At 38.9% G+C, this 13,912-nt stretch overlaps 2 protein-coding genes and 2 long non-coding RNA genes across 4 annotated transcripts; 1 reads left to right on the forward strand and 3 right to left on the reverse strand.

Annotated features, from left to right (window-relative positions):
• Nucleotides 1–1,768: 1,768 nt before the first annotated feature.
• Nucleotides 1,769–6,119, forward strand: LOC147930817 (uncharacterized). Its single transcript, XR_015574376.1, has 3 exons — nucleotides 1,769–4,446; nucleotides 4,857–4,928; nucleotides 5,724–6,119. It is a non-coding gene; the product is annotated as an uncharacterized LOC147930817 (long non-coding RNA).
• Nucleotides 6,120–6,155: 36 nt separating this feature from the next.
• On the reverse strand, nucleotides 6,156–6,882 carry LOC104732333 (uncharacterized). Its single transcript, XR_015574375.1, has 3 exons — nucleotides 6,778–6,882; nucleotides 6,573–6,621; nucleotides 6,156–6,385 (listed from the first exon to the last, which is right to left on the reverse strand). It is a non-coding gene; the product is annotated as an uncharacterized LOC104732333 (long non-coding RNA).
• Nucleotides 6,883–7,759: 877 nt separating this feature from the next.
• LOC147930818 (uncharacterized) lies at nucleotides 7,760–9,024 on the reverse strand. The gene is made up of 2 exons (XM_087477042.1): nucleotides 8,079–9,024; nucleotides 7,760–7,863 (listed from the first exon to the last, which is right to left on the reverse strand). Exons 1-2 carry the CDS (start codon nucleotides 9,022–9,024, stop codon nucleotides 7,760–7,762), a joined length of 1,050 nt encoding a protein of 349 aa, XP_087333168.1.
• Nucleotides 9,025–9,794: 770 nt separating this feature from the next.
• LOC147930819 (uncharacterized) lies at nucleotides 9,795–10,202 on the reverse strand. The gene is made up of 2 exons (XM_087477043.1): nucleotides 10,103–10,202; nucleotides 9,795–10,045 (listed from the first exon to the last, which is right to left on the reverse strand). Exons 1-2 carry the CDS (start codon nucleotides 10,200–10,202, stop codon nucleotides 9,795–9,797), a joined length of 351 nt encoding a protein of 116 aa, XP_087333169.1.
• Between the last annotated feature and the right edge of the window lie 3,710 nt (nucleotides 10,203–13,912).

Genomic DNA, 13,912 nt, shown 5'->3' on the forward strand with positions numbered 1-13,912 from the left:
TTTAGTATGCTCTGTTTCAAAACAATATATCAAATAAATTGCAGGCCCCTACCTGCCCAAAGAGTGATGCATCCGTAACGAAGGAGAAGACTTACAGTAGCACAATTTCAAGATAGAGAGCATCCTTGTGCCATAGATTCACGTACCGGTACTAGTCACCAAAATTTGCAGGCCCCTACCTGCCCAAAGAGAGATGCATCAGTAGGGTAAAAGCTGTAACATCCCGGTTTTTGAAATTGGGAATTGGGCCGGTTTGTTTTCTTTTCGAGCCCATTGAAGCCCAACAAGAACAAGTCATAACGAAAAGGGTTTATTTTGTGTAATTGTGTTAACGTGTATAGGCTTATATCGCCGCCGTCCTTGTTCAGCAAGAGAGGAGAGCCGATGAACCCTCAAAACACACCAGCAACTTGATCGTTGAGTATTGGAAAGCTTAAGTTGTGTTCTTGTTGTTGGTGTTGTTATCGGTAAGAAGGAAACGATGGAGAGACGTTGTTGTTGTGATGAGTCTCGTGGAGGAGAAGCTTACCGTACGGACCCGTGGTTCTCGCTAGTCACCGTCGAACACCATCATTGGTCAGTTAGCCACCGTGAGTCACCGGATGACCGCCGCTTTCATCGGAGCAGTCGTGGTCCATCGGAGATGTCGTTAAGGGTAAGGAAACCCTATTTTATTATGTAGCTTGCGGAATAAGTTTCTGATATTGTCTTGATGGATCTGTTGCTTTGTTGTTGTTTGATTGTTGAGAGATGAGGACGTGACAACTGTGGACTTGAAGCTTTGTTGATCGGCGTTGCTGACCCGTCAAGAATCATTGAGTGTAAACGCCGAGAAAGGTAAACGGCGAAACTCTTTCTCGTGTCTGTCGTTGTGTTGTGTTGCATTGATTATTGAGCCGAGAAGCTTAACCAACTAAACCAGAGGATTTGAGTCCAGAACCGAAACTTGTTTATCGAACGTGCATGACTTAATTTGTGGTGTCATGCATGGTTAGTGGTTACGTACGTTGTCGATGACGTTGGTTAATATAATATTGGTGAATCCGTGTATTGTGGCTGGTTGAGGAATTGGTATTGTGGGAGCATGTGATCGTACGTGGACTAAACTGTGGTGTATTATATTAGAATTTGATCTAATTAATTTAATTAAAGGAAACACCATAAGTATAAGTTATGAGACTTTGGTTAGGGTTGTTCTATTGGATTAATATCATGGTTATGGTCTTTGATCGGCTATTATAAACTGTTGCAGATTGAGAAGTGTTGTTGAACCGTATTTGCGTTGTTGCTATTTCTAAATCAAGGACTGATTCATGTGGCTAAGGTGAGGACTAGTTGGTGTCTTCTACATATTCAAATGTGTTTGGATAGTTGCTTAGTTTAAGGTTAAGCTGAGTATACCTACGAGTTGCATATATTATGAGTAATCGTATTTGTTTGTTGAGTGTATTAATATTTATAAGTATATAAATATGTTTTGATAAAGTATAAGAAAAGAGAATTAGTATCTTAGAGTTAGATATTGAACTAAAATGGATATTTTATGCGTGTTGATTGATGATGGCGTGATTGCGTGAATACATGTTATGTTGTGGTAAAATAAGTGCTTGTGTGTGAGGATATAAGGTGCCAAGGCACGTAGATGCGGGAGAGCCGCAGAGAGTCCTGCAAGGAGAGTTCCTTGTAGTTGTGTGGTGGTCTACGGGCGCGGAATGCGGGTAGATCAAGATTGGCTGACAAGCCAACGCGTGGTTGTATGTGGAAGAAGTGCGAGAAGCACGAGGAATCCGGATACGCAAGTGAAAATGTGCAGGAAGAAGTGCGAAAGCATGAGGAATCCGGTAATGCACAACGTGCAGGAAGAAGTGCGAAAGCATGAGGAATCCGGTAATGCACGGGTTGACGTGTTTGACACGTGGTATCATGGGACGTACGTAGTTCCATTTGTGTGATATGTGCGTATGTTTGTGTGTCATAGGATTTAGGACACAATGATTGCTGCTTGTCTTAGGTTTAGACTTTGGGATTGTCTAAGCGTGTTTGGGTGTGGAGACTTCGGGAGCCCTAAGGCTTTCCCTCACTGAGTAATTATCAATTACTCACCCCTCTCTTTTTGGAGGTTGGTTAAGTCAAGAGTTTGTTTTGCGTTGTTAGCTGGTAGTTTTGCATTTAAAGAGTGTTTCAGGTCGGGCCAGGAAGTCAACCGTTGGCCAGCTCCGGATATCGAGTTTGGGTATTACAATTTTGGTATCAGAGCCCAAGGTTATGTCAAACCGGTTCCGACCCGGGAGGCAGTCCTGAGGGGTGTGTAGGCTTAGAAGCTGAAGTGATAAGTTGACTTGGAGAAGTTAACGTTGATGGATAAGAATGCTACTAAGGTCCGTAGTTTTTCTTGGAGTCGTATGTAACAACTGGAAGTTGGTAAGGAGTTTGCTAGTATGGTTAAACCAATTACTCAACTCACATGGATGGACGTGATGTTCGAGTGGACAAAGGTGTGGGATACTAGCTTCTAAAATCAAATGGACATTTGACGAATATCCAAGTTTATATTTTTGTTTAACGTTTATCGGGATGGGCCACAAAATTTAAAAAATGAGATTTTGTATAAAGCTCAACAGCAGAGTTTATTCTAGTGCTTGGAGAGCACAAAAGGGAGTTGCAGTGGAAGAAGTGGAAATGAGAAGTGTGGGAGGACACCACAAAATATTTCACATTATGGACTTCTACAGAGACTGTGTATGCGTGTTAAAGATGATTAAAAAAAAATTCTTGCTTGTCATTTCATTGGAGATATGTTGTTTATAATTCAAAGTTGTCTTAACCCGAATGGAAAAGGGTGTGGTGACAATGGAGATCGATAGTGGACAGCTACAGACGACTAGCAGTAGGGATGCAACTTGGGTAGTTGTAGAGCTCGATCAAGAGTCAAAACGAAAGACGTTAAAAAAAAAAAAGAGATTGGAAGAAGAGGAAGACGCTAAGTCTACAATGTATGAAGTTTGATAGGTGGTATATGAATCTAGTAAGGATAGTGAAATGGAGATCACTAAAGATTATGAGGAGACATTATTTCTATTTGGTGTTCAATGAATGCATAACGTACATTATGTGGTGAAGGTGCATTACATGAGAAGTACTACCTTGAAAAAAATGCATGGAAGTGTGTAAACCAAACGGAACAAGAGCCGTAAGAGAGTGTTAGGAAAACACTATGTTAATTTTTAAAAGTTGGAAAACTTTCAGAGGGAAGTCAATTTTACAGAGTGAGCGCAGCGGAAGCTTGGTGGATCATGTAACTCTGTGTTGCAAAAAAAACGTAATGGTCACGGTTAATGTGTACACTTTTGAACATTGTTAGACAAGGTTGTATGTTGGCGAACTGGTTATTTTCACAAGTCAAGGTAATGAGGTAATGGAAAAACCTTTTGTTGGAAATTGGAGTATTCTATTCAACTTTAAGAACTATTGAAAGATGTGTGTTATAATGACTACTTGACATCCCATGTTGCGTTGGATTAAATCATAGTAATGGAAGAGTTGGGTTTTACCTTATCAAAAGCTGAAAATGAGGAGCATTAAGAAATTATTTCTAGTAAAGGGAAACTAGTTTTTACCAAGTGGAAACTTGTGATTCGTTGTTGACAAGAAAAGTTTGAAAAGAAATGGAACCGGACATATAGGAGAAGGACACTCCAAGTTGGATTGGATAATCTAAAACATTAGAGATCAAACTAAGGACACTCCAAGTTGGGACAGACACTAAGAGGGGGAGAAACTGAATCGCAAATCCGAAGACGAATTTATTTTAAGTGGGGAGAATTGTAACATCCCGGTTTTTGAAATTGGGAATTGGGCTGGTTTGTTTTCTTTTCAAGCCCATTGAAGCCCAACAAGAACAAGTCATAACGAAAAGGGTTTATTTTGTGTAATTGTGTTAACGTGTATACGCTTATATCGCCGCCGTCCTTGTTCAGCAAGAGAGGAGAGCCGATGAACCCTCAAAACACACCAGCAACTTGATCGTTGAGTATTGGAAAGCTTAAGTTGTGTTCTTGTTGTTGGTGTTGTTATCGGTAAGAAGGAAACGATGGAGAGACGTTGTTGTGGTGATGAGTCTCGTGGAGGAGAAGCTTACCGTACGGACCCGTGGTTCTCGCTAGTCACCGTCGAACACCATCATTGGTCAGTTAGCCACCGTGAGTCACCGGATGACCGCCGCTTTCATCGGAGCAGTCGTGGTCCATCGGAGATGTCGTTAAGGGTAAGGAAACCCTATTTTATTATGTAGCTTGCGGAATAAGTTTCTGATATTGTCTTGATGGATCTGTTGCTTTGTTGTTGTTTGATTGTTGAAAGATGAGGACGTGACAACTGTGGACTTGAAGCTTTGTTGATCGGCGTTGCTGACCCGTCAAGAATCATTGAGTGTAAACGCCGAGAAAGGTAAACGGCGAAACTCTTTCTCGTGTCTGTCGTTGTGTTGCATTGATTATTGAGCCGAGAAGCTTAACCAACTAAACCAGAGGATTTGAGTCCAGAACCGAAACTTGTTTATCGAACGTGCATGACTTAATTTGTGGTGTCATGCATGGTTAGTGGTTACGTACGTTGTCGATGACGTTGGTTAATATAATATTGGTGAATCCGTGTATTGTGGCTGGTTGAGGAATTGGTATTGTGGGAGCATGTGATCGTACGTGGACTAAACTGTGGTGTATTATATTAGAATTTGATCTAATTAATTTAATTAAAGGAAACACCATAAGTATAAGTTATGAGACTTTGGTTAGGGTTGTTCTATTGGATTAATATCATGGTTATGGTCTTTGATCGGCTATTATAAACTGTTGCAGATTGAGAAGTGTTGTTGGACCGTATTTGCGTTGTTGCTATTTCTAAATCAAGGACTGATTCATGTGGCTAAGGTGAGGACTAGTTGGTGTCTTCTACATATTCAAATGTGTTTGGATAGTTGCTTAGTTTAAGATTAAGCTGAGTATACCTACGAGTTGCATATATTATGAGTAACCGTATTTGTTTGTTGAGTGTATTAATATTTATAAGTATATAAATATGTTTTGATAAAGTATAAGAAAAGAGAATTAGTATCTTAGAGTTAGATATTGAACTAAAATGGATATTTTATGCGTGTTGATTGATGATGGCGTGATTGCGTGAATACATGTTATGTTGTGGTAAAATAAGTGCTTGTGTGTGAGGATATAAGGTGCCAAGGCACGTAGATGCAGGAGAGCCGCAGAGAGTCCTGCAAGGAGAGTTCCTTGTAGTTGTGTGGTGGTCTACGGGCGCGGAATGCGGGTAGATCAAGATTGGCTGACGAGCCAACGTGTGGTTGTGCGTGGAAGAAGTGCGAGAAGCACGAGGAATCCGGATACGCAAGTGAAAATGTGCAGGAAGAAGTGCGAAAGCATGAGGAATCCGGTAATGCACAACGTGCAGGAAGAAGTGCGAAAGCATGAGGAATCCGGTAATGCACGGGTTGACGTGTTTGACACGTGGTATCATGGGACGTACGTAGTTCCATTTGTGTGATATGTGCGTATGTTTGTGTGTCATAGGATTTAGGACACAATGATTGCTGCTTGTCTTAGGTTTAGACTTTGGGATTGTCTAAGCGTGTTTGGGTGTGGAGACTTCGAGAGCCCTAAGGCTTTCCCTCACTGAGTAATTATCAATTACTCACCCCTCTCTTTTTGCAGGTTGGTTAAGTCAAGAGTTCGTTTTGCGTTGTTAGCTGGTAGTTTTGCATTTAAAGAGTGTTTCGGGTCGGGCCAGGAAGTCAACCGTTGGCCAGCTCTGGATATCAAGTTTGGGTATTACAAAAGCAGTTAATTGAAAAATCCCAGAAATAAGCTACTCAACGTGGAAAAGCAGAGAAGCATATCGCCCTATTCCATTGAAGCTACAGATAAACATAACGTAGACTTACAGTAGCACAATTTCGAGATAGAGAGCATCCTTGTGCCATAGATTCACGTACCGGTACTAGTCGCCAAAAAAGTATAAACTGGTTTCTTCTCCCATTGACCATCCATGATCATATCAGTGACATAAAAAACATACTTTCATAAAAATAGCAACAATTGTTGTCGCCACGATCATATACCTATAACAGAAAACTCATCATCAGATACATAATATCACAAGTCTCAATGAATTCAACAAAAGAGCAAGCCAATGTAAAGCCTTGATCAACAAAAGAGTAACAACCAAAGGAAGAAACCCACTAGAAAAGTCATGTCGAACGATAGTAATAGCAAAGAGAATCTCCATAAGCTCTCTCCAAGCTTGCTCATTCAGCCTCTCGACTTCTGCTTATCTAAGTGATCCCAAGAAGACGAATTTGACCAAATGCCAGAGACTGAACATAAGAACCAAACACATATTGAGAAGCAGCACTAAACTGATCTTTGAGGTTGATAAATAAACCGTAGCTGGATAAATTACAGCCAGAGGCGCTATAAACTGATCTTTCTACTGCTGAAAGCATGATAAATTACAGCCAGAGTCGCTATAAAACTAAGGCCTGCGTATGTTCTTAGTCATACCAATCTGATGCTTCACTCTCTTGTTACCATGACTCAATATCTCAAGAACCTGACAGATGAAATAAACACCACTGAGACTTAAATTCACAATTTCTATAACTCTAGCTAGTACAATTTGAAATCATCTGACCCTAAAAATCAGTTTTAAATCTCTAATTGTCTTGTTAGTTTTAGAAATTGAGAGGACATGATAAGTGCCACTTACTCGATTAGAAGATGTAAATCTCTAATTGCCTTGTTAGTTTTAGAAGAAGATGGAAGATGCGGTCGAAAGAAAGTAGAAGAAGATGGAAGACGTGATCGAAAGTGGGACTGTGGGAGTCTGGGAGACGAAGATGAAAAACGGAAGAAGAAGAAGATGGAGAATGTTCTATCGGGTAATCCGCAAACCCGCAACCCGCGACGGGTAAACCCGCTTCAATCCGCCAACCAAACGGGTCTGGCCCGTTATGCCCGCTAAAATTTGGGCTTTAATGATTAGGCCCATGCCCGCTCCGCTATGCTTCTTACTGGACTATGCCCACGGGCATCTGGCCCGTTTGACACCCCTAGATGGTATCATAACAGGTTTGCTCCCAAATTTTGATTTAACTATCAAACTCGTTTTATTTCTTTTGTTAAGCCAAGTGCTTCTAAGTTCAATTTCATCACGAACCTCTAAATCTAAGCTATTGAGCTTATGTTTGTTTAGATCTATCATCATAGATATCTGAATCTAAACCAAATGCTTTTTCTTTTTATTTTTCTTTATTTTGTTTTTAAAGAAAATATTTTCATCATTTTCAATCATTCAAGCTTCTTAGACCATCATTAGTGGTGGGTACTCTCTAAGTTACTCTCATATTAATTAATTATATAATTAATACTAAATTAATCAAAGCAACCCTAAGAGAACTTAAGCAAAATCACCCCATTACTAGAGAACCCTAAAGAAGGTTACTCAAGCATTTAAATAATAATTTTTTAATTTGTGTTTATTAATTATCAAACTTTAATTATCTAAAATGATAAAACAATTATTTAATTTTTTATATTACATAAAATAGAAAACAATATTTTACAAACTTTAAAATATTAAACATATTTTAGAAAATTGGGAATAGTAGTACATATTTTATAAAATTCGAAATATTAAACATATTAAACAGAATTTGGAATAAGATTTATTGTGCGGTTGCACCAAATTTTTACCAGATATGCTCAATCAAGTCTTTTTGCAAAAGATCATGCATTTGTGTATCATGAACATCATTTCGAATGCCCATCATATTATGTAGATTTGTTGGCATATCTGTAGAATATGATAAATCGACATGAGAACTTCCGCTTCCTTCTCCATGATGGAATTCGTTGGATCGTAGAAATTGTAGTCATGTCATTCGTCTTCCACTATCATGTTATGCAGGATGATAGATGCTCTCATTATTTTCCCTATTTTTCCTTTATCCCAAAAAAGTGCGGGATTCTTCACGATTGCAAATCGAGCTTGCAAGACTCCAAATGCACGCTCTACATCTTTACGACATCCTTCTTGCCATTGAGCAAAGAGTTTTGCTTTTCGACCACGTGGAAGTGTAATAGATTGGATGAAAGTTGCCCATTTGGGATAGATACCGTCCGTGAGGTAGTACGCCATTTTGTATTGCCGTCCATTGACAACGTATCTAACTCTCGGAGCTCGGCCCTCTAGGATATCATAAAACACCGGGGAGCGGTCAAAGACATTGATATCATTTAACGAACCCAGTGGTCCAAAAAATGCGTGCCAAATCCATAAATCTTGTGATCCCACAGCCTCTAGTACGATTGACGGTTTACCAGATCCACGTGTATATTGTCCTTTCCATGCAGTGGGACAATTCTTCCACTCCCAATGCATACAATCTATGCTCCCTATCATTCCGGTGAAACCGCGATGTTCTCCAATATTCAGCAATCGTTGGAGGTCTTTCGATGTAGGTCTTCTGAGATACTCGTCGCCAAACAGATGTATAACTCCCTCAACAAAATGTAGAAGGCATTTGTGGGTAGTTGTTTCAGCGAGTTGTAAATATTCATCCATCGCATCTGCCGAACATCCGTATGCCATCAAACGAATAGCTGACGTACATTTTTGAAGTGCAGAAAGACCGAGCCTTCCAGTAGCATCTCGCCTTTGTCTGAAGTATGGGACTCCATTCTCAATAGTATTAACAATACAAAGAAACAATGGTTTTTTCATTCTAAAGCGATGGCGGAACATAGCTTGAGTGTAAATCGGATTATCACTAAAATAATCATTCCATAGCCGAGTGTGATCTTCTTCGCGGTCTCTATTAACGTGGACTCTTCGGATAATTGGAGCTGATGGTACATATGGGTGAGTGGGGTTGTATTGGATATCCTCCACTATACTATCAACTTCCTCCTCTACAATATTATCAACTTCTTGATCGGAACTCCAATTAGACATCTTTTGACAATTTGGGTTTAGTAGAAGGCTTATGGGAAGTTTGATTTATTTTGTAAGGGAGAAGGATTTTTCTTTGGTAGAGGAGGATTTTGTAATGGAAATTTTATTTGGTATAGGAAGAATAGTGAAGATAGGAGGAAAGGTTTAGAAAAAAAAGTTGATAAAATGTTGTTGCAGATGTTGTTGCAAATGGAAAAGAAAATGTTGTCCAATATATAGACTTAAGACTTGAGACACAATCAAACAAACTACTTCACGGGTTTGACAACATGAGAAACAAACAGACTCGAGACACAAGCAAACAAACAGACTCGAGACACAAGCAAACAAACAAATACACATGTGACTGCCCTTGCCAAACAAATACACATGTGACTGTCCTTGCCAAACAAATACAACCCTTACAAAAGGCAAAAGCCATACTATCCTAACCGAAACTCAAAAGCCATTTAGACATAACCCTTCACAAAGCAACATGTTCCCAAATCCGTGACATGTTCCACAACAAGACAACTTCTTCTCTTCACGTGACATGTTCCACAGCTACATTTGATGACCCGAAACCTGAAACAAAAGAAAGACACACAAGAGTTAAACATAACAAATGAAAAGACACAAAACATGAGAAAGACACACAAGAGTTAAACATAACAAATGAAAAGACACAAAACATGAGAAAGACACACAAGAGTTAAACATAACAAATGAAAAGAGTTAAACATGAGAAAGACACACAAGAGTTAAACATAACAAATGAAAAGAATTGAAACCTAAATGTTTGTCAACATTTGATCTACGAGTTTGTCTCTAAGTAGTACTTCAGCGGGTGTTAGTTCACTCTTGTTAAGCAGGCTGTCTAGCAATCTCATTTTGCCGTGCCTCTCTTTAGCAGCTTGTTCTTGATCCTTCATTGCAATGATCTTGTCTAACTTACGAACAGAACCATCGTCAACATCAATACTAACAGTCGGTTTCTTCCCTTTTTTCTTAGCAGCTTTAACCCCCGGTGGCCTCTTCTCAGCTCAATCATTGCTCAAAGTAGCAGCCTCAGATGCAAGCTTAGTCCGCTTGTGGTTACATTCTTCTGTGATCCATTTCTGATCGTGCTTCAGCTCCCTCCAGCAATGTCCAAGGAGAAATGGCTTCTTCATGTCGTTATTGTAAAGCTCATACGCCATTCTCAAGACATCATCTTCTGATTCTCCACTCTTCCTTCTTGTATTCGCTTGTGCGTAACATCCCACAAACTTGTTGACTTGGTGGTTTATCTTGTTCCACCTAGCCTTACATTGTGATTGCTCTCTTGCGTTTGAACCGGCTGATCCATCATTTGCTTTGAAATAGTCTGCAACTCTCTTCTAGAAACTATATTTCCGCTGCTTATTACTTACAACTGGATCCTTGCTTGTGTTTAACCAAGCACTTATGAGGTTGACATCCTCCTCTGCACTCCACTGCTTCCTACTTTCTCTGCCTCCGTCTTCTTCAGTCTCTTCAAACTCAAAACAGTCTTCAGTTTCGGATGTTAGGCTAAAGTTAAGAGGCTGAGAAGAGAATGTTGAGCTAAAATGGGTGGCTGAGAAGAGAATGTTGAGGTAAAGTGTGGTGTCTGAGAAGAGAATGGGTTGCTAAATTGAATCTGCTGAGAGGATTGAGCACCATGTGGAGGGTTAGGATTATCAGAAACATTGGGAACATTTTGAGAATTCAAAAGATCAACAAAATGTTCATCTGACAAACGATAAGGATTTCTAGGATCCATTGTTTATGTTTAATGAAAGCTTATGTTTAACGAAAAGGGTTTGTAGCTTGAGGGTTTTTCTTGTTTAACAATGAGGGTTTATATTGAACTCAAGGTTAGTTTAGCTTTGAAACTGAAGGTTAGATAAAAAAAGTAAATGTTTATTGAGGTTGTAGGTCTAATAAGTTGAGTGTTTCAGTATATCTCTATGAGTAGACAACTGAATAACTTTTCAGTAAATCTACATGTGTACCAAATTTTCCAAAAGTTGATGTTTAAAGTCAATACTAAATGCCATGTCGCGTTACTCAAGCTGTTGCTTCAAAATCTTCCCATAGAACCGATACTCTGTGTATTGGACTCAAATATGGGTTTTTTATTATAATTTTGGGCCCAAAACAGAGAGTGACCCACTGAGGTACTCCAGTAATGATGCTCTTATGAGTCTATGAATCAAGTCATAGTGCTTCTTTAAATTATTATTATTTTTTAAAGTAATAATTAATCACTCACTCTTGAGTGGTCCACATTCTCGACAAATTTGGAACGTCTCTCCCTTTCCAACACTCCCAGGATGCTTCCTATCCACCTTGGTGTACTTGAATCTAGGTTTCTTATTTTGGAGAGTATTAGCTTACTTGGATGATCAAGCTAAAAACATTGATTCCCTTGTATTATTTGGCTTTTATAGAAAGGAATAAGAAGGTAATTACTTCTAGAGCATTTGATATTATAAATCAAGCTCTAAATGATCAGTCATTATGGGAAGAAGCTCATACCTTTACATATGAGCTAAATGAATCGATGTAACCATTACCTAATCTGTCACATCTAAGATGTCAAATTGATGGTTTGTTGGAAATCATCGGATTTTAGTGCAGGTCTGAGATTGTGGTGCTTTTGAATCGATGATCAGGCAATTTTTATTGGTAGCTTAAAGCAAGTGAAGAAGTCATTCCCTCTACATTCAGAGTTAGAAGCTTTACTATGGGCTATGGAGAATACCCTTATAGAAAGGATTGATTACTAAGCATTTTAGTCTTATTGTGCAGAGCTAGTCGCAATGGTACAGTCCCAAGACGAGTTGCCAGCTTTTTCTTACCTCCTAGCCCTAGATGTTTTTTGGGTGCTTCGCACTTCCCTTCCTCTGTTCTCCTTATCTAAGATTTCTCATTCTTGTATGGGCATCTGCATTGGGAGAACATTTTTGGGTGTTCTTAGAGTAAAAATATTATGAAAATAATGTAAGATCATTAGTTTAGATCTTTTGTTAAGAAGTTGGTTATTGGGAGAACATGTCTAAGATTATAAGATTTAATAATATAATAATCTAAAACATATTACAATTTTAAAAACTTTCAAAAATAACATTTAAATTGCAAACTTAAAAAACTCGTACTAAAATTCAAAATACAATACCAAATTTTTATGAAACCAAAAAAAACATTAAAGATAGAAAAAAAAAACAAACATATTACTTAATTAAAGCATACAAACATTTTATTTAATTAATACATAGTTTAATGTCCAAATTTATTCTATATATTTTCAATCAAAATCCTCTTTTAATTTGTAAAAATTGTTTGCAAATAATTGTATCCATTCACAGCTTGTCACGTCAGTTTAGAACTGGGCCAAAATCAGTTCTACATCAAGAACCAACAACATGTTCTTCTGCTACTGTTCCATATATTTTTGATTTTAATAAGGCTTAGAACACCCAAGGAGTTGAGCCAATGCAGATGGCCTAACACTTTTGTGAATGGTCTAGCACGTTTTCCAGAGTGCTTACTTAGAAAGTCTCTTTCTAATCTCTTATCCTTCTCTGTGGACCACCAATCAGGGAATATTATTTTTAATTTAACGTGCGGTTGAACCAAAACAAAATCATGTTCTTTAAGTAACAATAGTCTCTAAACTGCGATACTGCGGTGACATATTTTACAGACCAGTTTACAACGTTGGATCCAATAAATTTTGATGAGGTCTTATGTGAGGTACATACGGTCATTACGGATGAGATCAATACACGGCTAACGGCCCCGGCTACGGAGTCTGAGGTTCGTACAGCTTTATTTATGATGCATCCTGATAAGGCCCCCGGCCCGGATGGGATGACCGCTCTGTTTTTCCAAAAGGCGTGGCAGGTATTCAAGGAGGACCTTGTCTCGCTGGTTAATGTTTTTTTGAGGAGGGTTTTTTTGATAAAGGTTTAAACACCACGCACATTTGTCTTATTCCAAAAGTGGCAAAGCCGACTCGGATGATGGAGCTGCGCCCAATTAGTTTGTGTAATGTAGGATATAAAATAATTTCAAAAATCTTGTGTCAATGCCTCAAGACGGTACTTCCGGGTCTTATTTCGGAAACTCAATCGGCCTTTGTTTCTGGCCGACTAATTTTCGGATAACATTTTGATTGCTCAGGAAATGTTTCATGGTTTACGAACTAATCCGTCGTGTAAAGGAAAGTTTATGGCAATTAAAACAGATATGAGTAAGGCATATGATCGGGTGGAGTGGAGATTCCTTGAAAAACTACTCCACAAAATGGGGTTTGATGCAAAATGAGTTGGGTGGATTATGTTTTGTGTTAGCTCGGTTGAGTATAAGGTTCTTCTCGATGGTCAACCTAATGGTTTGATTATCCTAGAGAGAGGTTTACGTCAGGGTGACCCTCTATCTCCTTATCTGTTTATCTTATGCACGGAAGTTTTAATTGCTAATATTCGGAAGGCGGAAGAGGATAAATTGATTACTGGGATTAAGGTGGCTAATAAATGCCCACCAATAACTCACCTTTTATTTGCGGATGATAGTTTATTCTTTTGTAAGGTTGACAGAGTTCAATGTGAGGTCATTTTGGAAATTTTATGGAAATATGAGGTTGCTACGGGACAACAAATTAATTTTGAGAAATCTTCAATTCAGTTCGGTCATACGGTTGTTGATGATACGAAAATGGAGATCCAAAGGATCCTTGGTATCATGAAATTGGGAGGTATGGGCTCATACCTAGGGTTGCCCGAGAGTTTAGGTGGGTCTAAAGCGAACGTTTTTTCGTTTGTCCGGGAAAGACTACAGGGTCGCACGACGGGTTGGTTGGCGAAACTGCTTTCCAAGGGGGGAAAGGAGGTGATGATCAAAT

This window comes from Camelina sativa, chromosome 12 (assembly GCF_030686135.1).
Source record: "Camelina sativa cultivar CO46 ecotype springtype chromosome 12, ASM3068613v1".
Classification (NCBI taxonomy): domain Eukaryota; kingdom Viridiplantae; phylum Streptophyta; class Magnoliopsida; order Brassicales; family Brassicaceae; genus Camelina; species Camelina sativa.

Coding starts and splice junctions, on each gene's coding strand:
- LOC147930818 (XM_087477042.1), bottom strand. CDS start 9,024: ATGTCTAATTGGAGTTCCGATCAAGAAGTTGATAATATTGTAGAGGAG. Junction 7,864..8,078: donor ATGTCGTAAAGATGTAGAGC/GTGCATTTGGAG, acceptor CATATTCTACAG/ATATGCCAACAAATCTACAT.
- LOC147930819 (XM_087477043.1), bottom strand. CDS start 10,202: ATGGCGTATGAGCTTTACAATAACGACATGAAGAAGCCATTTCTCCTT. Junction 10,046..10,102: donor GAAATGGATCACAGAAGAAT/GTAACCACAAGC, acceptor GCAATGATTGAG/CTGAGAAGAGGCCACCGGGG.